Source organism: Musca autumnalis, unplaced genomic scaffold (genome assembly GCF_047663935.1).
Source record: "Musca autumnalis isolate F117 unplaced genomic scaffold, ASM4766393v1 scaffold_5, whole genome shotgun sequence".
Lineage (NCBI taxonomy): Eukaryota > Metazoa > Arthropoda > Insecta > Diptera > Muscidae > Musca > Musca autumnalis.
The window spans coordinates 8970251-8995573 of record NW_027412088.1 but is presented as its reverse complement, the minus strand read 5'-3'; the positions used below and the strand labels follow the sequence as shown (position 1 = coordinate 8995573).

Sequence of the window (25323 nt, the reverse complement as noted above, 5' to 3'; positions counted from 1 at the left end):
AAACAGATTTTGAGCTATATCTCAAAAACTAGAGCTGATGGAGAAAAACCGAGACCGGATTTGAATATAACTCGCCGATTTCATCTAGAAACAACTGCAACTTCGTCTGAAACATTCAACTTTTTCAATTTTGTTGAGCAGTGTTATTCTTCCAGATTCTGATATGTATATAAATTGTTGAAGGAGATCTATTCAACACATTTTATAATTTATCACCATGTTATTATGGCTGACTTCCGAAAAGTCGTTTGCTTTGTATATTGCATGAAATTAGGAGTTCTTAGATCGAGTTCCCCACTACTGCAATTTCATAAAATTACTCTAGTATGGAACTCGATCTAAGAACGCCTAGTTTCATGCACGAATACAAAGCAACTAACGTTTCGGAAGTCAGTCTATACTTGTTTTTTCTTCTTTATTTGCAAATCCGTATTCAGATATTAGCGATCTTCTTCTTTATTTACATATTCGATCTCCGAATACACTGTGAACACAAATTTTGGGGCAGAAATAATTCCTTTTGGAGATGAAAGTCATTGATGAGTATATTATATAATTGTATTGATCGCTTATATCACTGTGCAACAAAATGGAGGTGAAAGTCTGGGGCACGAAAAATTCCTGTTGGGAAGAAAGACCTTGGTGAGAATATTAAGAATCACAAAGGACATATTCGCCGTGAGTCGAACTTCCGCGTTATGACGCGATGAAGTTTTTGGTTGAGACCCTTTAAGGCATTAGGACTTAGCGTTATATCTTTGTTCGCTGTTGTTTTGGCTTATTTTTGAGATGACATGTCTTCAGTCGAGTCGAATGAGGATTATTTTCGTAGAGCACTTCGACCTTCTAACTCGCTTCCTTCAATGTCTTTTTCGTCCTTTATTTTAAGAGCCGCTATAAAAGTACCACTAGATGACGCTTTTCAGCTTCAAAATTCTGCAAAAATGTCGCTCAGAAAATTTTAGGTACGGCTCTCATTGACAACTAATCGGTTGAAAGCGCCCAATACAATTATATATCATTATTTGTTACAAATATTAAGGTATGTTTATATATTTATCGTGATCTCCACAAGACATCTCTATTTCTGGCTTCACCCAGTAGGATTGAGAGTTGTCCAATGCCGCTCCATTTAAGAATATTGTCAATCCAATATGTTTCTTTCCTCCTCTGGATGGCTTCCCTTCTATTGTTCCGATTATGGTTTGGACAAGCTTGTATTTTGGGTTCCTTATACCTTTCAGTATTTTTCGTACTCTTCTAATTCGAATATCCGAAAACCCAGCCTTACACACCAATAACAACCCCCACCAATAATTTCAAGTTTTTAGCTTTAGCGGTTTCGTCTGGGCGATGATCTGTCAGTCACTCACTCATTCACTCCGTCTGTCCATCACTAAGCTATTTTATATATTAAGAAGATATGTATTTCGTTTTAATTTTTACTCACTGTTTGTTACAAAAAAAAAAAATTGACCACAAAATCGAATGTCTTTTTCAAATTGTTTAATTTTAATTTTGTTTAATATTTTTCGATATTTCCGTATACAACCTTGCTTCAGCGAACTTGTAAAATAAACTGTAGCATACTTTGTGGATAAGACCTAGAAAAGCTTTCAATGCCTACATTAAGGCAATCTAACAAAAATATGTTTAGATACAATGTTGCTGCAGACACAAGTTAACTCCGCCCAAATTAATTCAATGGCATGCGCAGCAAAATTTTACATTTTCACCAATCACAAGTCTGTTTTGTAATTTTTTAAGTAAATAATCGTAGTGTTATGTAATGTAAGTCAAAATAATTATTAAAACTATTGATGACAGTATTATAACTCCATAAAATGCAAAATTAAAAAATATTGAGGAAAAAGATATTTTTTTATATCAGACTCAAAGGTTTAAACTAAAAATATACATTCATACATCACTTCAAAATATGAAGTCCAAAATACCGTATAAGATATATAATTATATACTACCGTATATTTTATATAATTATATTATTATATCTGTGATTTTCTTGGAAAACGACACAAGTCTAAAAATCAAAATTTTCAGGAGAGGGAAAATAATATTTTTTGTAATATTTACTACATGTCGATGATTTTGTTTTGGTTTTTTTCTTACATATTCACAGAGAATGTCAAAAACAAACATTAGGAATTATGGTAGAATAAGAAAAGGTAGCAGCAATACACAGCTGACTGAACTGGGTTGTAACGTTAGTGTCAAATTTAATATGACATTTTATACATTTATTTCTATTTCGATGTACATTAGGGACATATATTTTTTGAGAAAAAAAATATATCATTCGGAAAAAACCATTTCCCAGAAAGACTTCTTCATATCAATGATATGTAACCTCCTCCAAGTTCGAACGATAAGCCGCGCAGTAAATCCCCGCTGGTAGAGGCGATACAACGTTTGTTAATATGTGAGGTATATTGTTAAAATTTAAAAAAATAAAACCCTAATAAACATGAGCTTCTTTGATTTCAAAAACAAAACATTGAAACAGCTTCTCCTTTTTCTATGAATTTCCAGCGACCCCAAACTTTTCTGCAAGAATTCTATTTTCTGCGAGAATGTATGCATTTAGTGGAATAATGTGGAAACATAAAAATTGAAAATGTAACGAATTTTCATTCATATTTTCCAAAATATTCAACCAAATGTGAAAAATTATTAGTTTCTTAAATTCCAATAATTTATAGACATATCCTTGTTTTGTTTACAAATACAACTGTCAGACAAATTCCTTTGTGGTTGTTGTTCGAGTTGTATTTGTTGTAGTATTTACTTTACCTTATATTTGTTCTACCATGATTAGGAATAAAAAAATTACAACTTTGTTTAAAAATATACTTTTTATTAAATTTTTTTAAAAACATATCTTTGCATGTTCGTTTTATTTCTTACAGAAATTGACACATTTATACTTATGTTGTTTTCTATGAAAAATAGCGGAGGAAATGGAAAATACATGACGAAAATAAACTAAAACAGAATCAAAGTATTCTTCATACTAATGATATTTAGAAATAGTGGGCGGTATTGTTACACTGTGACACAAAATGGAGGTGAAAATCTGGGGCAGAGATAATTTAAGGTACGACTCTCTTGAATCAAATTTAAATGGAAGGTGCTTGCACCTGGGAAGTTTTTGCTGATTCTGAAACTACACTGTTCATAGATGAGAAAAATCAAAAAACTAAAAAAATCGCCGGAGCGCTTTTTAAATAAATCGCGATTCAAGTTGACATTTTTGAGGGTGTTTAGGTTTTCACGATTTGGCTTGGAAACCGCAAGTCTTATTGAAATAGGACGAAAGAAAATGTTGTAGCTATGAAAATTCTCTACAAGTGTGATTCTTATAATATCTTCGTAGTTTTTACCGTTATTGAGATATAGGAGTTAAAATTAGGACAATGGATTGACTGTATCGCTTCCTTATAAAACAATGTCATGACTGCAATTTCCTAACATAAACCTATATATCTGCTATTAGCTATTTTCGTCCAAAATCTGAGAAAAAATTGCCATATGTCATATTTATCTTAAGTATTTCAAAAATTCGTCCGACTTTTTATTCATGCAAGATTTAAAAAAAAATATCGTTATTTTTACATTTTTCTACAGCAGAGAAATTCCAAAGAAATAACGAACAAAAATTGGTGGTATTTTGTTTTTGTTTTGTGCGGAACCTTACCTTATATTGCCAAAAAGTCACACAAATCGTTTCTTGTCCAATACACGAAGAATAGAACATAACGCTCAGTGCACACTGGTCCCACCCTGGGACAAAAATCGAAAAATCGATATCAGCAAATCTCTGCGACAATTCAGCAAATTGTCTCTAAATATATCATATTTTAATATTCCAGCACTGTTTTTGTAATTTATAACGGTATTTAACAAAACAGACGAAGTTGACATTTACGTATGATTTCTTAAAAACTTTAATAGCATTAGTAAGGTTGTGACTACTTACATGCATGGTAGAACAAATACAAGGTAAAGTTAATACTACAACAAATACAACTCGAACAACAACCACAAAGGAATTTGTTTTTGTTTGTAAACCTTAGTGTCAACGTAAATGTAAACAAAACAAGGAAATGTCTATAAATTATTGGAATTTAAAAAACTAATATTTTTTCACATTTGATTGAATATTTTGGAAAACATGAATGAAAACTCGTTAGATTTTCAATTTGAATGTTTCCATATCATTCCACTAAATGCATAATTTCTCGCAGAAAGTAGAATACTTGCAAAAATGTTTCGGGTCGCTGGTAATTCATTGAAAAAAGAGAAGATGTTTCAATCATTTGCTTTTGAAAACAAAAAAGCACATGTCTATTAGGGCTTCCTTCTTTTCAAGTTTAACAAAATACCACACATATTAACAAATATTGTACCGCCTCTATAAGCGATGTTTTAGTGTGCGGCATGTCGTTCGGACCTGGAGGAGGTTACATGTCAATGATATGAAGCCGTCTTTATGGGAAATAGTTTTTTTTTTTGATGAATAAATTTGTTCTTCAAAAATATATATCCCTAATATACATCGAACATAGAAATAAATACATAAAATGTCGAATGGAATTTGACACTAACACTACAACCCAGTTCAGTCAGCTGGGTATTGCTGCTACCTTTTCTTGTTCTACCATGACTTACATGGCAAGTAACTCACAATTGAAAGGATAAAATTATTTTTTTCGAAATGGAAGTTTTAGTACAGGGGTTTCTAATTACTTTTACATAAAAATGTGTACACATTATTCCCATAAAACGGGCTGGAAATCACATTTTTTATAATACTTTTTTGTGGATTTTTTTCCATGTCCTAAAAATTGAGGTAGAGTTTTACTAACTTCGCAATCCTTCGCCACTCTCCAAATTTTTTGAAGAATGTTCGAAATTATGTCAAGTTTACAAAAAATTTGGTTTCCGCTGCATATACAGTTGAACCTCGATTATCCGTGAATCGATTATCCGGGAACCTCCATTATCCGTGATAGAAAAGATATGTTGGACTTTTTTCCATTTCTTCTATTTTTCGTTATAAACTTCATTTCCCGGGAGTAAAAACACACTTTTCAATTAATCTGATAAAGCAAAGAAAAGGTAAACAAACGAAAACTGGAAATTCTCCCGTATTACACAATTTGTGAATCTGATGATGATGATATTATGTATCCCTTTAAAATTTGGTGGATTACCGTAACAAATTTAATAAAAATTGCTAATTTTCATATTATTGTACAATATTATGTCATTTTTACTTAAAAATATGTTCAAAAACTGCATAAAAGCTTTGACTCCATTAGAATTACAAATGGAATAATTCGAATTACAAATGGAATAATTCGAATTACAAATGGAATAATTCAAATTTCAAATGGAATAATTCGAATTACAAATGGAATATTTCGAATTACAAATGGAACAATTCGAATTACAAATAAAATGTTACGAATTAAAAATAGAATTCTCAAATTACAATTAAAATAATTCGAATTACATCTGAAAAATGTGTAGTGATGGGAAGGCAACATAAAAACCTTTAGGATGATGAAGCAAAATTAGATGCGGTTAGATTAAATGGAGAACGGAGGAACTCAAATGTGATTGATTTTAATGGAAACTTTTTTTAATTTGTGTTTATATAATAAAATTCTTTGTATTCTTGTTTTACTCAAATAATAAATGCATTTTATTTATTCTGGGATATTTCGCATTGGCTTGCATTTTTATTGCATCTTTAGACTGATTAAAAATGCAATCCGAAAAATGCCTTTAAATTTAATTCAAAGCACTGCATCTTTTGATGCCGTGGTTTGGATCGAAAATGGAGTGCATCCTAGCTGTGTGCTGTGGAAGCAAAATGGAGTGCATCCTAGCTGTCCGCTCCCTTGTAAAATTCATAAGTGAATTCATAGAAATAGATGTACTCCAACGGCACTTGTACTGTACACTTATAGTGATTCAATTGCATCGGCGGATGCAAACTTTTTGCTGGGTAGAATTAAATTTGCCATTCCGTTTGTAACAAATCGAAATATTCATTGGAGACCCTATAAAGTACATATATATTGTTTGTTGATCAGCATAAAATTCTAAGTCGAAATAGACATGTCCATCCGTCTGTTGTAATCAAGATACAGCTCGCAATTTAAGGATAGAGCTTTATAATTTGGCATACAAGTTTCTATTACTCCTAGGATGGTTGATATTGAAAATGGGCAATGTCGGTCCACGTTTTCTTATAGCCCCCATAGAACTGTACCTCCCGATTTTCGGTATTTTGAAGGATGGGTCCACGACTTTATATAGCCCCCATAGAAAGGTTTTCGGTATTTTGAAGGTTGTAGCCTCAATATACCCTCGAAATGGCAGAAAGTTGATATTTAGTCTTCGTTCGGGGTATAAAACTTTCCACCTGAAATTTGTCGGTATGGTTCCAAGACTTTATATAACCCCTATAGAACGATTTTCGGTATTTTGAAGGTTGTGGCCTCAATATCCCCTCGAAATGGCAGAAAGTTGATATTTAATCTTCGTTGGGAGTATTCAACTTTCCACCTGAAATTTGCCGTTATAGGTCCACATCTTCATATAGTCCCCATAGAACGGTACCTTCCGATTTCTGGTATTTTGAAGATAAGATTTTAGTCTAATTTTCCTACTGAATTGGAATTTTGTGTTCCCAGAAGATAGAAAACTTACTCGCAAAAAACTATCCATGTACATATATGTAGATTTTAGTCTAACTCCCATGGGCCGGTATCACACAATTTTATTTATTTCGAGGGGTTGTTTTTTGTCAAATTTTAGAACCGATATTAATTTATTTTGATATTGTGTTTAGACAGGGGATAGAAAGAACAACGATCACCTCTTTTTCAAGTGTATTTTGGAATCTCAATGGGTAGAAAACCTCCACACAGAAAATCATCAGTATAAAAAGGTTATCCTATAAATGGTATCGACTGTGGATTGGCTTCTCTATCCTAGAACTTTTTGGTTTTTCAAATGCAAATGTGTTTTTATACAGCCACGGATATTTGGCCGTTGAATTGTATTTCTTCATGACAAACGCTTTTCTGCGTTGCCTTTGAAGTTATGAGTTTGGCTTTGAACGCTAACACGCCGTGACAACATTTTTTCATATATTTTCAAGGATGCGTGTTCTAATTCCCACCCGGGCTCAGCCAGTTTTTTATTTTTGACATTTTGAAAACCCAAAAAGTTCTAGGACAGAGAAGCCAACCCACAGTCGATACGTCTGAAGAGCTGCTCAACTAACAGCGAAACCAGGTCACGTAATTTGGTGACTGTGTGGGTTCGAGTCCTTGGCTTTCCTTTTTCACTTGCAAAAATTTTTCGATCATCAAGCTTAACTCTAAACGAGAAAATTAATAAAAACCATTAAAAATTGATATTCGCCCTAACAGGAAAAATTTCAAAAAATGGTTATAATCAGTTAAGATATTATTCTCCTCCAAGGAATTATACTTAACGTAGAGAAAGAGCTTAGTAGTTCCTAATTGTTCATATTTACACAATACAGTGGTGGTGAAGGGTATACAAAAGTTCGACCCGGCCGAACTTAACGCCGTTCTTACTTCTTTTATTAATATCGCACATAATGGGTCTGTTCGATAACCCAAAAGTTTGTACAAATTTGTTATGAGTTTGGCTTTGAACTTTGTACAAACTTTTACAAAATGCTGTTCGATAACAAGCTTGTTCAACAAAAGAGAAATGAGAAGTAGTTGCAAGTACTTGCAAATACTTTTTACTTGCGAAGTTATCGAACAGGCCTAATATTATGCAATTGTGGTGGAATGCTTAGGGGTAGTTTACACTATATGTAAATGTCATATGACATGAACTTTTCCATCGTTATATATTCGCTAATATGTGCAATATTGGAGATTTTCCTTACGCAATTTACTCTGTGCGTCCACACCAGCAATAATGTAATAAAACTACGTCTCCGTGGTAGATATGGAATGATTTTATTTGGTGTCATATGACATTTACATATAGTGTAAACTACCCGTTAGCTGCTATGCCTGTACTTAGCATATCTTCTTGTACAAATCCAAATTTTGGGCGTAATAACCGACAAAAGTATGAATAGGATTAAAGCTGGAACATTTGCGGGGTTAACGATAGATGGGGCTTTTTATCACACTAGCTTACGAAAAACTAATATCGCTGTAAACAGGGCCACTAGGAAAACCTTCGGTAAAAATGTACAAAGGATCCTCGAACAGACCTTAACCATACAAAAATGTTGAACATTTGTGTGGGTGGTACCGCAAGGATAAGACAGATAGGGCCCAAATTTGAACATAAACTAAGTTGGACAATATTTAGAGATCCAAAGTCTGGACCAAATCGGTTGCTACGTCTATTAGAAATCGCGCGTACCGTTTTAGAAATTTTGTGGGGGAGGTACCGGAAGGAGTGGACCTATAAGCACCACCTTCGAATTTCATTCAATATTGGAAGAAATATTACAATATCCAAAGTGTGGATTAACGCAGTATTCGGTTTGAGCTCTCCAGTCACTACATATTTGGATTTGGGTGAACTTGTCCCTGAAAACTATTTTACCATCGTAAGTGCGGCAGCGAATGCAAGTTGCTTCAACAAAAATCAAAGTGATTCGAGAGCAGGTCTTAAAGTGAACTTATCCGAAATTTTGTGTGGGAGGTACCGGATGAAGTGGACAAATATAGTCAGTATTTGAACCTGATCTATATCTGGTAGCTATATTAGGATGTGTAAAGTATGGACCAATTCGGCCACTCCCTTCAAGAGTTACCGTACGAACAATTTATCCGAACATTTTTGAACTTTTGTGGGGGAAGTACCTGAAGGGGTGGAGCGATATGGCTTATATTCGAACTTCAACTATGTTTGGACAAAATATATATCGAGAGTTATCTTGCGCTCCAACCACCTCACACTGTGTCATAGGGTTTTTTGCAACTTTCAGGCTATTTTCTCAGGAAGTGTGGACTTGCCCCTGATGAAGCTTGTACCGTCGTATGGAGGGCAGTGAATAGAAATTGCTAAAACAAAAATCAAAGCGATTCGAGAGCAGGTCCTAAACTGAACTTATCCCAAATTTTGTGTGGGAGGTACCCGAAGGGGTGGACCGATTGAGTCCATATTTGAAACTCATGTAAGTCTGGTAGACATTTCACGATTTGCAAAGTATGGACCAAATCGGTTACTCCCTTCAAGAGTTATCGTACGTACAAATTTTCCGAACATTTTCGATCTTTTGTGGGGGAGGTACCGGAAGGAGTTGACCGATATAACCCATCTGCGAACTTAAACTACGTTTGGACAAAATATTACGGAAGCCAAATTTTGGATCGAATCGATTGATCCGTTCGAGAGTTATCGTGCGCTCCAGCCAGACAGGCAGACAGACAGACAGACGGACGGACATTGCCCAATCGACTCCAAATTGTCTGAAACACATTTCGTCCAAACATACTTGTGGTCTAAAACCATTATTTCGATGAGGCACATTTTGCCCGTATGAAAGTGTATATACCCTCGTTAGCATAAATGCCGAGGGTATAAATATAGAGTGCAGGGGCACCTACATTGGTGATAAAACTGATTATTTTCTGCAGACGAATATGGTCTTTTTTGATACTCATGGTACTTGTATAAAGATGTACATATGAGGAAAATTCATGATACGTATTTACAAACGATTACAAATAGCTTTTAGCCATTCTGGGAATTGTCGTGATGTCTTTAGGTAGATAAACAGATAAACTACAACAACCAATTGAACAGGTTAACAAACATCAACTGTCATTAATCACTGTTTTGTTTTGTTATTTTATAAACCTCTCCGACGTCTCATTACATCAACCTGCAAGCATCTTGGACATATGTACTACATGCATAAAATAATAATAAAACTTTCATTTTCCAGAATTCATTTCAACAAAAATTCCCTTTGTTTAGTTTCTTATTTCCAGTCGTACTAGCTGTTAGTCTAGCAAAACAAAATATTTCTAATACACTTCAGTATTTTTAATACAAAGTGGTTAAATGGTCGTTTATCGCAAAGCAAATTGTTCTGCTTATATCCATGAACCACAGAACTTATAAAAATTAAAACAAAAGAACTGCAATACTTACAGTGCACGATGGGGCCGATGATATGTTTTTGAGGCAAAAAATCACAGGGGCAAGCTACACCTTCAAAATTTCGTGCAGATGTTTATAATCGGCCTAGAAGCTAATCTGCCAAATTTGGTTGATATCGGTTCATATATAGATATAGCTCTCATATATATGTTCTGTCCAATTATGATGATATTTGGAATATGTGGACTGGAAATAAGTTTGCCAAGTTATTTTGAAATCGGTTCAGATTTGGATATAGCTCCCTTATATATTTTCGCCCGATTTGAGGTATTTCGTGCAACAAACACGCAATTTCTGTCCAATTTCGAAGAAATTTGAAACGTGTGACAGGATTTGGTCTAGAAATATGTTTGCTAATTTATATTGAAATCGGTTCAGATTTGGATATAGCTCTCATATATATTTTCACCCGATTTTAGGTATTTGGTGCAACAAACACGCAAATTCTGTCCAATTTCGATGAAATTTAAAATGTGTGAAGAAATTACGTCTAGAAAAAAAAGTATGACAAATTATATCGAAATCTGTTCAGATTTGGATATAGTTCCTATATATATTTTCTCAACATTATTGAGACATCATATTGAAATCGGTTCAGATTTGGATATATCGTTCATAATTTTTCTCTGTCGAAGTTAATTGTTTTCTCAATTTAGTTGGTTGATACCGAACTTCCTTGAGAACATAGTTTACATATTATTCTTTTGACATATTGGACGAAACAGAGGCGGCATGAATCAAAGGTTTGGTATTGCAGCAGACTTCCGAAGCAAGTTTTCTTCCTTCACTATAATCCACATTAGGGTGCCCTCTCTTCTTTTTATCATTACCTTGTTCTAGCGTAAATACTGTGTTGCTAGCTAGCCATAAGCTTTCAAATTGTAATACACGACTTTTTGACCTCCAATTTTTTATCCATTTTTGGTTAAGGTGTGCCCAAATATTATAAATTTGCTTTTTTATAAATTTGCTAAATTTTGCAGAAATCCACTCTATAAGGTGTTTAGGTTTTCATTGATTTTCCAACCAAAAATTAAAAATATCCAAATTTTAAAGTTTTACGAAATCTGGAAGTTGATAATTTTTTTATTCGCAAGTATACGCAAAAATTCTTTTCAAAATCTGTTAGCCGACATTGTCACCTTTCACCAGATACATATTTTTACGAGAAAGCACCCTGAAGCCGAAAGTTCTACTCCAAAGAACACATGGACGATACCACAGACTACATCAAAAACCATCACTTACTGACACAACAAATTATTGACCACATCTAATATTACATTTACACTTTTAATAATAATCTTAATTTACATAAGATTACCCGTATTTTCCATTTTTAAAAAATAGATAATATCAACAGATCAAGTTTTGGCGCCAAAATACTTAAATTGTTTAATTACGACTGAATGTCACAAATAAACGGAATCATAATTATGACATCTTTGACAGCTTGGCATGTCGCCGTGGGTCGTTGCCAGATTGTAATTTTTTGGTTTTGGAGGTTTGAAAGTGTTAAGAATATAATTCCGTTATCATTTGATTTCAATCGCTGACTTGAAAAAATGACTTTTTGCCTCAAAAACCTGCCATTGGCCCCATCGTGCAGTGTTGTGAACAATCCATTTATAATCTGTCACAAAAACGACCACGGTGACCAGAAGCGGGGTGAAGTGTGTCAATGGTGGCATTAAAAATAGGTTGATTTTGTTGCAAATATTTATATTGACATATTTATTGTTTCCACATTACAAGATTTGCGGTAGTTGTTGTAGCAATTGATGCCAAAGCTTCTGAGTTGAATAGCCTTTATATATGGTCACAGCAAGTGAAAACAAATACCGGTGATGAATAAACGCAAAACGCCCCTTTATTGATTGTCGCGTTTTTTTTTTCTATTCGGTTGACATTGGTCACTGGGGCGGGCGATCGATCGATAATTCGTAACACTCCCAAGCGTCGTCACATTTCAATACAAAACAAAAAAGAAACACCGGTGATGGTGATGATGCTATTCTTATCGCTGCTGTAAGTTCCACTTGATTGCATTTAAATAATTCCAAGCTGAGCTAATAGTAAATTAGATTAGATGCGATTTTAAATTGATGATCCACCAGAAAACGATTTTTCCAATTCAAACAAAATATAAACAATTTGTTTGTCATTCAAAGAGTTTTGTTTTTCAGTTGTATTTTTATCGGAAGGCTTTGCATTATTTCTTCATGTTTCGCTCGCTATTTTAGAACTTATATGTGCGGTATTGACAAACAATTGAGTTTATAGCCACAGTTTTGCAGTTTCTGTCGGTTACGGAATAATCCAACAACGGGCAAAACAACGACATATTTCAAATCATTCGCGACGTGATTTTCAACGCGTTAACAACACATTAGCCGCCAAACCATTTCGAAACTCAAAACTCGGACTCATAAATGTGTAATTTGTAAACAATTTGAAAATCCAGCAAGTGCATCTTCGCTAAAAAGAAAACAAAAACCACATAATAAATAAAATAGCTAAAAAGTCATAAAATTAGTTGTGTGATTCACTGAAGCTAAATCAAGTCAAACAAAAAATAGTAAAGTGTCAAATTAAAATTTATACGCCTGTTAAAATTCTAGTTTTTAAAAGTATTTTCTTCGCAAAACAACCTAAAAAGTATTTAAAACAATCAACAATATGACCGAAATGGAAGATTGGCAGACGCTTGATTTGGAAACAAACCCCGATTCAACGACCAAATCAAATAACGAAACACCTGCAGCCTGTGATGGTTTTGAAAATCCTGGATATCTGCCAGAGAAAAATGGGTAAGTTGTTGTGTGTTGCTGAGGTTTGTTTATCACGTTGTAGTTATGCCAAATAATGTTTATAAAGCTCTAATATATACAAGCTTTTAAGTAAGCAACATGTATCTGGTTACAAAGGAAATGGAAACAAACTTGAACTTTTATTGAAAGCTGTTTATCTTTTTCAATGAACATCTTTTGTTATGGGGAGTACACATCATCATTCAAAACTGACAGTCAACGTACTTTTAAGACAATATGTGTTGATAATTTTGTTTTATTTGGTCCAATTTTGTTTTCTATTGTGTATTATACCCCGGCTACACTAATGAAGGTTAACCCACTGGGTTTAATAGATCCAGTGGGTTAATCTTTGCTGGTTACACTTAGCTTTTCGAGGATACGTATACATACAAAATAACTAATAAGGTCGTGTTTTACACTTTTACAATTTCTCGTATGAGATATCGTCCACTCTTTGCTCATATTGGTATATTTTACACACAGGGATACATTTTTGTATCATGGTATCAAGTGTACTTTTTGTTAAAAAATTGTCTAATGTAAAAAAATAAATAATTTTATGATTTTCAAATAACTTTAGATTTATTAACTCCATAAAATCTCATGCGACCAATCGTAAACGTGTAAAGCACGACAAACGCTGTTGCAAAAACAGCTACAACTTTTGGTACTTTTTGAGTAGAGTTGTTTTTTTTTGCACAAATACCGAATACAACACTGTATTTTTGGTGGATTTGTGCCGGATTTAAAATAAACCCAGCCGTGAGAGGATTTAATTTTTGTATGGCAAATCTGGTCAGATTTGACCAGATTAAGCAATAAATCCTCATGAAGTGGGTTAACCCGGCAAAAAGCTGTAGTGTAACCGTGCTATTAGTTAAGCTTTGTCGACCTAATAGCACGCTTACACTACAGCTCTTTGCGGGTTAACCCACTTCATAAGGATTTATTTGCTTAATCTGGTCAAATCTGACCAGATTTTTCATACAAAAATTAAATCCTCTCACGGCTGGGTTTATTTTAAATCCGGCACAAATCCACCAAAAATGCAGTGTTGTATAAGATGTATGTGCAAAAAATTGCAACTATGCTCAAAAAGTACGAAAAGTTGCAACTGTTTTTACAACAGAGTTTGTCATGTTTCACACTTTTACGATTGGTCGTATGAGATATTATGGAGTTAATAAATCTAAAGTTATTTGAAAATCATAAAATTATTGATTTTTTACATTAGATACTCTTTTAACAAAAAGTACGCTTGATACCAAGTTACACAAATGTATCCCCGCGTGTAAAATAGCAAAGAGGGGACGATATCTCATACGAGAAATCGTAAAAGTGTAAAACACGAATTTATTACATTTTCGGCAAATGTTTTCTTTGATCACTACATTTTAATTTTTGGAAACAATTTTTTTGATATTTATGTGTTATTTTGTATGTATACGTAAACAAACATCAGCTGACAATTTATATCCTCGAAAAGCTTAGTGTAACCAGCAAAGATTAACCCACTGGATCTATTAAACCCAGTAGGTTAACCTTCAATAGTGTAACCGGAGTATAAGTTTGTGTAAATAAAAATTCGTTTTTATTTCATTGGTCCCGACGTTTCGTCAATTTCTGTTGACATCTTCAGGGGATACGTACTAATTTTGAATATATTCACCTGAAGGTTCTCGTCAAATAGCACAATGAATGGCAACACATATGGTGTGTCTTTTTACTTACTAAAGCTTCGTTCCCGTACTTTTTTATGGTAAAACTCGTAAAAGAGAGAACTGTAAAAAAATTGTTCTGACACAAAAGTTGTTTGAAATAATTCGGGAACGGAAAAATGGAAAATACGTCAAAAAAACTGGAACAAATGTCAAAGTCGGCGTATCAGCCAATGAGACGCCAGCAACCATGTTACTGTTTTTTACTCGCCCAAATTTGTCGTGTAAAAGATTTTTAAAGAGAGCGTCATTCAGCGCCATTTTTGTTTAAAGAGAAGTGAACATGTTACAACTTTTTTGTGTACGGGAACGCTTTTTCGAGTAAAATGTGTAAAAGTCGTAAAAATTGTAAAAACTTTTTAGTTCTGGAACACAGCCTAAATGTTGCTGAAACAATTTTGTCAGCAACGTTTCCTTTATACAACTGTCAAATGCTTGGTTTAAATTCGGCGTCGTTTCGTGATTTCTAAGGCGTTTCGTGATTTCGCGCAAAATCAAGCAACATTTATCATGATTTCGCATACAAAAATGAAATCATCTCATTTCAATTTCAAAATAGCAAAAATTCCCACAGAGCTAAATTTTGGTGGAGAGCTAGGGTTTGCCGTTAGAAGCAACGTCCTAAAAGTCCCCATCGATCCCATGTGTGCAAAAAAACTTATTCGGGGTCAAAGGTCAAATTTTAAGGGTTTTTAGGTTTTCGGATTTATTTCTTGAAAACGGTTGATCTAATCAAAAAGTTACTAAAGTAAATATTGTAGACAGAAAAATTATCTACAAGTTTGACTCTTATAATTTTTTTCTTAGAAGGAACCATTCTTGAGATATAGCTGTTCTAAAAAACACATAATTTTTATGCACTTATAAGGGAAATATGCACATATTCAGGCGAACCGGCTAAAATAAGCGAAGTAATCGGGTCTGTCCCCCAAAAAAATATATATTTTCTTGAAGGGCGAAATTATAGCTATCTTCTAAAAAAAAATTCCAACAAATTCGGAGTGTGTTTAGTAGAGTTATTCAATGTTAGAGTCATTTTATGCAAAAATAGCCCATTTAACCCACATGTATAATCGAAAGCCCAACGGGAACGACCCCAACGAAAACTCTACGATTTTTTCCAAGTTTTGTCCGAAGGTAGGGTTTGTTGCGCTGATTACGGAAATGAATATTTTCAACGGTTGCAGAACCGGTTCGCCGGTTATTCGACCCGAAAAGCCAAATTTAAAAACCGGGTTAAACCCGGTTCTACTGAACCGATTACTGCAAAGGGGATATCGTTTGAAAGCTTACGGAAGTATCTAACACATAGTGTCGTTACTTTAACCGGTTCGCCTCATAATGTACTTACGCGGCTAATTTTTTATTTCACCTTTAGATCGAGATATCTCGAAAATGGTAAGTCTTTTTTAAGAATCGTAAGGACCAATCTTGTAGACAATTATTGAATCTACAACTTTTACTTTAGCGGGCTATGTATTACCGTTTTTGAGAAAAATTAAAAAAACTGAATAATGCCTCCAAAAATGACCTTTGACCCCGAATAACTTGTTTTGCACACATGGGATCGATGGGGACTTTTAGGACGTTGCTTCTAATGACCAACCCTAGCTCTCCACCAAAATTCAGCTTTGTGGGAATTTTTGCTATTTCCCCCTTATACGCATGTCTATTTTGACCGGACTAATCAATATACACAATTAAAATATTCCTGTTCAAAATATACATATTAAATGTTATATGCTGTTTATATTAGAGCATTTTGGGAGGTTAACCTTCATTATCAGAATTTGTTTGACGTATATGTAATGGAATTGACATTTAAAACCCAGTGGGTTTGTTAAATCCGGTTATATATAAACGTACTATTAGGCTTTTAAATCTTTCATTTCAAACAATTCAACCAATTTGTCGAATATTACACCATGTTTACATTATAACTTGTTATGAGAATTTATACGTATATCCAATGAATTTGACAATTAAAATCCACCGGATGAAAAAATGAAATAAATATAGTTATATGTATGTAAAAGTAGTTTTAAGTACGATTTTTAATATTTAATAAACCCACTGGGTTTCAAATGTCAATTCCATTGCTTATATTTCAAATAAATCTTCATAGAGAAGGTTAACCCTGCAAAAGGCTATAATATAAACATGTCCTAAAGTTGAATTTTTCTACATGTAATTTGAAACATACTTAGTTTATATACAGTAGTGATTTAAAAAATTTCATTAGAAATTTGAATTATAGCTCTGTTCCTTTACGTGCCTGAGGTTACCATTTCCTACCATTTATAACCTGCAAAGTGTTCCTTTACTTTAAAAAGCATACAATTTATATAAGACCAGTTCACCACTTTATCATTTTTTGCCACTGTTACCATTTTTAAAAGTAAAGCAACAGACCATATGTTAACTTTTAATGAGCATTATTTCGTTTAAGGTGTGATTTTTTCTATTTCTTCTAAAAAAACAAGAAACTTTTAAAAATTGGAATAATTTATATACTTTTCATTTTGAAATGACGTGCATCTTCTTTTAAATTCCGTCATTCTACCGATATTCGTCGCTAAAATTTTTGTATCGATAACATTGAGTTACAGAATAGCACTTTCGGTAATTCAACCGAAAATTTTCGTTAATATCGGTTCGGTAGAAAAAAAAGTTACAGAATCCCACTACTGGCCTTAACAGCTTTAGACTTTTGTCATTAGGTGTGTTCGTTTACTCAATAATTTGTACAAGTCCAGTAACATCTTGTAAACGACTAAGGTCTTTTGTATTGTACTGAAGAGTAAACGAACAGCATCCAGTAACAATTTGTACAAATTTTGAGTAAACGAACACACATACTATTTTGCGAGAAAAATTGAACTCAATTAGTTCTACTTGTAATGCGCACACAAAATTTTTTACGTTGCGTTAGGCGACTAACTCTCCTTCACAATCCCTTCTGTTACAACTCTGTGAGTAGCACTCCCAGTGTGATATGGCAACTCTTAGCTTTTGATGGGAAATAAGTTTGCTGAATTAATTTAGTATTTATTGAATGAAAATAAGTTACAAAACACTGATAAATGCTTCACAAAAGGTCTTTAATGTGTGTAACTGATAAATGTGTGCGAAAATCTTTATAAGTAGTAACTAAAAGCAAAACATGATAACATTTATTTTAACGGACGTGTTGTGTGGTTTTTGTTTATTTCCCTTTTGTTTATATTTTTCGTTAGAACAAGACAGACAATTTTGTAGGGCTGCCATTTCATGGTGAGTGACGTCTGGTTTGATAAGTTCTCAATGGGTGCTGTTCTCTCAGAACAGTGATGCCAGATTTGCCGATTTGTCGTCATTTTGATGATTTTTAGACCAAAAAACAAAAATGACAATTTTTACCCCTAAAATGCCGATTTTCAGTTATGACAACTTTTTCACATAAAATCTGAAAGACAACTATACATAAATCTATTACCTTATTATAGTACGTTTATATATAAACGAATTTAATAAAGTCACTATCTTTTAGATGACAATTCCATTGTGCTTACGTCAAATAAATCCTTATAAATAAGAGCTTCGTTCCTGTACTTTTTAATAGTAAAACTCGTAAAAGAGAGAACTGCAAAAATTTGTTCACACACACAAATTTTTTGAAATAGTTCGGGAGCGAAAAAATGGAAAATACGTCAAAAAAACTGAAACAAATGTCAAAGTCGGCGTATCAGCCAATCAGACGCCGGCAACCATGTTACTATTTTTTTACTCGCCCAAATTTTGTCGTGTAAAAAGTTTTTAAAGAGAGCGTCATTCAGCGCCATTTTTGTTTAAAGAGAAGTGAACATGTTACAACTTTTTTGTGTACGGGAACGCTTTTTCGTGTAAAATGTGTAAAAGTCGTAAAAATTGTAAAAAACTTTTTAGTTCTGGAACACAGCTAAGGTTAATCCGAAAAAAAAACTATAATAAAAACAGGATATTAATTAACCTCTTAAAACTATATTTGCATTAGTTTTTTAAAGGGTCACTTCTAGTCGTGCAGCTGAAAAAAACACATCATTTTGTATGATTTTTTTTTTTCAAACAAGTAGCAGTCTTTTTTAACAGAAAATGCAAATTTTTGTTGAAAAATATTGCAGTTTTGTGGCAAATTGCCATATACGAGACACTGTTTTTTTTTTTAAATGGTCTTGCGGTGATCGCTCTATCTCTAAAACGACTAGACGGATCATCACAAATTTCTATTGACTTATTACGTACCTAATAATCTTGTCCTTAGACGACGGAATTTAAAAAATATAAATTTTTTAAAATGGTGGACTTCCAAAAAACTTTCAAAATTTAAAAAAACCGCTTCTTTAAAGAAAGGATTTGTATGTGCTTAATAAAATAGTATAATTGTTCCACAAACATCCCAGAAGCGACAAGTGGTGGTTGGGTTGGTGTTGTACTCAATAAGCCCACAAAAATATATGATGATCGGTACCTTCTCTACCTAAACAGTGTTTCGTAGGTGGTCATTTGTTACAAAACTGTTTTTTTTAATGAATTGGTAATTGTTTTCTTTACTCAACATTTTATTACAGTGCTTTATTTAACTTGCTTTGGTGTCCGTTTATTTATTTATACATATATTTGGCCTGTTCCTTTACTTTTGAAAATGGTAAAACCGGCAAAAGTAGTACAAGTTGTAAAGTGCTCCCATATGAATTGTATGGTGCCTGAAGTAAAGGAACGCTTTTCAAGTAAAAAGTGGTAAAACTTGAAGATTCTTGCACGTAAAGGAACAGAGCTATTAATAATTTTAACTAATATACAAGTTACATTGTATTTGACGATTTGAAATACTATTTTGCCGATTTGACGATTTTGGTTCCCGAAAATTGACGATTTTCGACCAAAATTATCTGGCATCACTGTCTCAGAACAGTGAGAGAGTGAGTGTAAAAAATTGAATCGGTGAGAGAATAAAAATGTAAAGAGAGGAGAGTGTTTTAATTTTTCCTTATTTCTTTTATTTTCATTTTTTCTTATTTCTAAACTACAAACCAACAAATCAAGTCAAAGTCTCGGAACAAGGAAAAGTTATTTTAATATTTTCTACACAAACTTTGGCTTTAGTTACCCAAAAAATAATACAAAATATTCCACGGAGGAAACTCTTAATTAACACAACGAAATCAAAGAAATTGAAAACAAAAGCTCAATTAAATTGAAACGAATAAAGACGTGTTTCGGTGTGTCAAGAAAAGCAAAAAAGTTGAAGCAAGAAATTATTGATTTTTCAACGAATTATATTTTGAATAACACTTTTTAATTGTGTAATTTGTGAGTTGTTTGTGGAGCGTTACATTGCCTAGGAAAAACCTTGGGGAAAATAGATTTGTGAAGTGTGACATAAAATTGGTATCGTCTGCTGTGCGCTGCCCCATAACGCGACCTCAATCTCTGTTCCAGTAATCAAAAATATCCCATTTCAGGTAAGTTTTATAAACAAACATCCAATTATCAATTATTCTGGTGTGGTTTAATTATACATCATAAGAGGGACATCGTTTGTGTTAAGTAAATAAGAAAAAAATATAAAACAAATAAGATATAAAAAAGCAAAAGCAGCTGATCTTTTAACATACACAACACCCACACATCTACATTGTCATCTAACACCGTCATCAATAAAAAAGCACTCAACTTGCTCCACCACAACAATAACCAAAAAATAAAATTAACCCATTTTTTTGATTGTCCACCATTCTTCGTTCTACCAACATTCCCCAAAATCCATGCAAAAACTCCCATTATATATCTCTTACATCTTCCATCCATTTGGTGTTGTAATCATTTGCTCTCAATTTTTTACACCATCCCTTTGAACAAAATTCGCCCCAATTTATAAACACCACCCCAGCCTATTTTGAGTTGATTATGGGTCTCCCCTTCTGTTTCTTGGGTTATAAAACTTCTCTTTGGGTGTTGTTGCTTTGCCTCCTGTCTGAAGTGAATTTGCAAAAATAAGTCAAGTCTTTTCGCAAAGATATGTATTTATAGCAAGTGGTTTTTGTTAAGGAATTCGTCAAACAGAAATTTTGTTTTTTTACCATGACGAATAATTTTTTTTTTTTTTTTTAAGTACAAAAATAATTTATATTTCCTTCCGTTTAAATATTGAGAATGTTTGTATTATAGATTTTTTGAATACTTTTCGTTTGTTTCCTCAGCCCACTTTTATTGTTCCGTTATTTGTTTTAGTCAACTTCCTTTTATGTTAAATTCGATTAAAAATCCAAATTTGGCATAAAGCCTAAAATGTGTATAAAAAACGTACGCCAGCAAAGACTACGACGACAACAGAGACGTGCCTCCAAAGTTTGCAGGTTGAATTGTTGTTGTTTTTGATAATGTGTCGTCGTTTTTTGTTTGTTTTATTAGAATTTTCTTCAATTTCTTTCGTAGCATTAGCTTTATTTTAGTCATGCCATGCCGAATGCGAATGCCTGGCTGCCTGCCTGCCCATTCAACTTGCTGCATATACTCCGTGGTTTTTCTTCGTCATGTAAAGAATTGTTTCCTCAGTCTATGCGGTCGCCACTCGCCCCTTCAAAAAACATTGTTATGTGGTCTGACGTAATTTCCACTTCCTAAGTGGGAGTTGGGACATTTGTTTAGTAGATTCCCACATCAAGTCAACAGTTTGATCAATTAACAATGCTTTGTTTTAATCGTATTGTGTTTTTGCTGCACCGTCATTCTTTTTGGCTTGAATTCAATTTCCCGGCTGATTAGAACAATTTTGAATTTTTTGTGTGAACGTGCTCCAGTCAATAACCCAACTTACTATAATTTGGAATTGCCTTCCGGCATTGTTTTTAAATTAAAATATACCCAGCAAAATGTTCGATGCCAAAAATGCCATTCAGTCATGGGTGCAAATGATCTGGCATGTCATTTCCACCAATGCTTTGACATGTAATTTTCATCAACCCTTTGCAACTTTGTATGAGTCCAAATGCTGATGAAAAGATCGGATTGTTTGAACCAATGCAACGGATGCCATGAAATCACGTCATCGCATGGAACCCCTTCTTCCAAATGTTGCTGGGTATTGTCGTTGCTGTGAGAGCACTACCTTTATTACGGTATGAAACGAATAGCTACGTCAGGATTTATAAGTCCAGTGAGGATACCTTTCTGCTTCCAATCATTTTAGGAGTTTATACCAAGATTACCATTAAAAGATCATATGAAAATTAATATTTAATTAACGCCATAGGTTCTGCGAAAGGAAAAAGTTTGCATCACGTTAGCACCAATCAGTTCGCGACTAGTCTATCCAGAAAGAGTACTCTTAATATCATCTTCAAATGTATTCAGTTTCACCTCCAACAAGTATTCATTATACCCTCAGCATTTATGCTAACGAGGGTATATACACTTTCATATGGGCAAAATGTGCCTCATGGAAATAATGGTTTTACACTCCAAGTATGTTTGGACGAAATGTGTTTCAGACAATTTGGAGTCGATTGAGCAATGTCCGTCCGTCCATCTGTCTGTCTGGCTGGAGCGCACGATAACTCTCAAACGGATGAACTGATTCGGTTCAAATGTTGGCTTTCGTAATATTTTGCCCAAACTTAGTTTAAGTTCGAAGATGGGTTATATCGGTCCACTCCTCCTCCCCCACAAAAGTTCGAAAATGTTCGGAAAATTTGTGCGCACGATAACTCTTGAAGGGAGTAACCGATTTGGTCCATACTTTCCCCATCGTGAAATGTGTACCAGACTTATATAAGGATTCAATATGGACTCAATCGGTCCACTCCTTCGGGTACCTCCCACACAAAATTTCGGAAAAGTTCATTTTAGGACCATCTCTCGAATCGCTTTGATTTTTGTTTTAGCAACTTGTGTTCACTGCCCCCATACGACGGTACAAGTTTCATCAGGGGTAAGTTCACACTTCTTGAGAAAATAGCCTGAAAGTTGCAAAAAACCCCTATGACACCGTGTGAGGTGGTTGGAGCGCAAGATAACTCTCGAACGGATCTGCCGATTCGATCCAAAATTTGGCCTTAATAATATTTTGTTCAAACATAGTTTAAGTTCGAAGATAAGCCACATCGGTCCACTCCTTCAGGTACCTCCTCCACAAAAGTTCAAAAATGTTCGGAAAATTTGTTCGTACGGTAACTCTTGAAGGGAGTGAACGAACTGGTCCGTACTTCACACATCCTAATACATCTACCACATATAGATTGGGTTAAAATATGGACTATATTTGTCCACTCATCCGGTACCTCTCACACAAAATTTCGGATAAGTTCACTTTAAGACCTGCTATCGAATCACTTTGATTTCTGTTGAAGCAACTTGCATTCGCTGCCTCAACTACGATGGTAAAAGTTTTTTCAGCGGCAAGTCCATACTTCTTGAGCAAACAGCCCGAAGGGTGCAAAAACCCCCTATGGCACCATATGTAATGGCTGGAGATCCACTTCCATAATGGTCAATGTCGATCCATTCCTTTAAGTATCTCCTCCGCCAAACTTTTGATCTTTAATCCTGATCAACATTTTTGTCGGTTCATACATCCAAAATTTTTAAAACCCCCTAAATACATACGTTTTTGGGAAAAAATTGTTTCAATATACACAGGCTGAGGGTATATCTCTGTCGGCAAAGCCGACTGATACTTTTTTACTTGTTTTCCTTAATATTGCCTCGATTTTGTAGCCAACAACACTTTAAGACCAATCAATGGTTTTCAAGGCCTTCCTGCAATTTTGATCAGCTCTAGATTTTAATGAAAGGGATCCAAAGCTTCAAGGGCAGCCTGTGCTTTTCAACATGACCATTGACCACACTACCCGCAATCTGTGATTTTTCCTTAAAATTTCGAAGGCTTTCGATACAACAAATTTTTTAATTCTCAAGGAGAGTGGAGCGTCTGACATCCAATGTTTCATGGACTCGTTCTTGTCTCCATATTAGAGCCATTAGTAAAGATAGCTGGATGGTGTACCCTGCAGCCACTCATTTCTTCTAGTCGAAATATCACAATTTTCCAGACCAACTTACAGAATGCTTGCATGACCAAACTGTGAGACACCACCTTACATACAGCTCTATGAAACTCCAAGTATTTCGAAAACGGACCAAAATATCAAGATAATTGCTTTTTTACATATCGGGTAATAAGAACTGATGTAATCCGCTCACAGTGATCAATTTGGACAAGTTTGAGTTATAGCCCAAGGCTTATTGCTAAAGAAGATACCCATAGGTTAAAATAGGTCAATTTAATAAATTGTCTGGCTGGCATCCTAGCCTCCTCATCAAGCTTATCTGCATATGCCCTCCCCTGGCAATCTATAGCATCTCGGAGGGCATCTTATACGAGCTAATTAAACTTCTATGAAGTCGGATTTTTTTGTCCTATAAAGGCAAGAAGTTCGTCGAAGATAAATACTCGAAGAAGACGGCTAAGAACGTTAACCTTCAACTACATTATCGAACTTCAATCCGGATCATTTCACATCTTGTATAACGGCATAAATAGGGTTTACCTGCGAACTTCCAATTCTACTGAAATTTTTGTCGCATGTAGGTTTCATTGTCCTCAATAGAACAATATATATTTTATCTATGGAAAGTCCATACTCACCAAGATATAGGCCTTCCAAGAAATCTCGTAGCCGTATAAGCCTTATATCCCCACCAGAAGGCCGGCTATTGGTACAAACTTATAACTTATAAGAAAGTTTAGTTCCCGTAGCCGATTTTGGCATCTGTCTATAGGAGAAAGTATCAAATCCCCAGCCAGAGTTCGGCTATTGGGGAAATAGTAGGGTTTAGTCGTGGCCCTGCGATTTCTTTGAAATTTTTACCACAGATAGGGATTGTTGTCCTGAACACAAAAATATATTTTTTATTTTTCGGCCGTGTAAAACATTGTTGTCTTTGCAGCATTGCTTTTTATGTTTGTGCTTTAACTTTCTGCTTAAAATTCACTGAGAGAGGTTGCTGGAACTTGCTGAGTAATTATTGCTGGGCAAGTTATCGTACAGACCTATTGTCAATAGAAAATTTGTCGATATTTATTTGCTTGTTTTGGTTTTCCTTTTTCTAATTTTGGACAATTTTTCTAATTTCGAACATAATCACTATAGATGTGAGCCTGTTTCTACTATGCTTCAAATTGTTATTCATCTTATTTCTAAGACGTCTATTCATAAAATTGTCCTTCTAGTCCATTCACCAACAAATCTAATAAGTGTATTTTTATTCGACACTTTTTTAAAATATCACTTTTACGAAAACACATTTTCTGCCACAGTTTAAAGTATAGCCCCAAGAAAACGTAGCCTGAAAACATGTTTTCCGTGGTGCTGTGTTTAAATATTTATAATTGTTGATACCTTTAGGATATTGGTATGCATGTGCATATTAAAATGTGTTTTCTTGCAATCTTTTTTTCTTCATTTCACCACTATTTAACCACAGGGCAATGAGAAATTTTGCTATATGTACACATTTATATAATCATCGTGTAAAAGAATGCAAAACAAATATCAATAACAGTCTAC

General features: G+C 34.1%; 1 protein-coding gene across 8 annotated transcripts in view; it reads left to right on the top strand.

The window, feature by feature from the left end:
• Positions 1 to 11820: 11820 nt before the first annotated feature.
• Positions 11821 to 25323, top strand: part of MESK2 (misexpression suppressor of KSR 2) — a 106976-nt gene continuing 93473 nt past the window's right edge. For 2 of the 8 annotated variants that reach the window (XM_073956256.1, XM_073956253.1), the window contains exon 1: positions 19699 to 20217. Coding sequence is in view for 1 of the 8 variants with exons in the window: in XM_073956249.1 (XP_073812350.1) it covers positions 12886 to 13016 (131 nt within the window). In the remaining 7 variants the exon portion in view is untranslated. Of the gene's footprint in view, positions 13017 to 19698; positions 20218 to 25323 lie in introns of those variants that run through there. The other 6 variants (XM_073956248.1, XM_073956255.1, XM_073956250.1 and 3 more) reach the window with 4 other exon arrangements.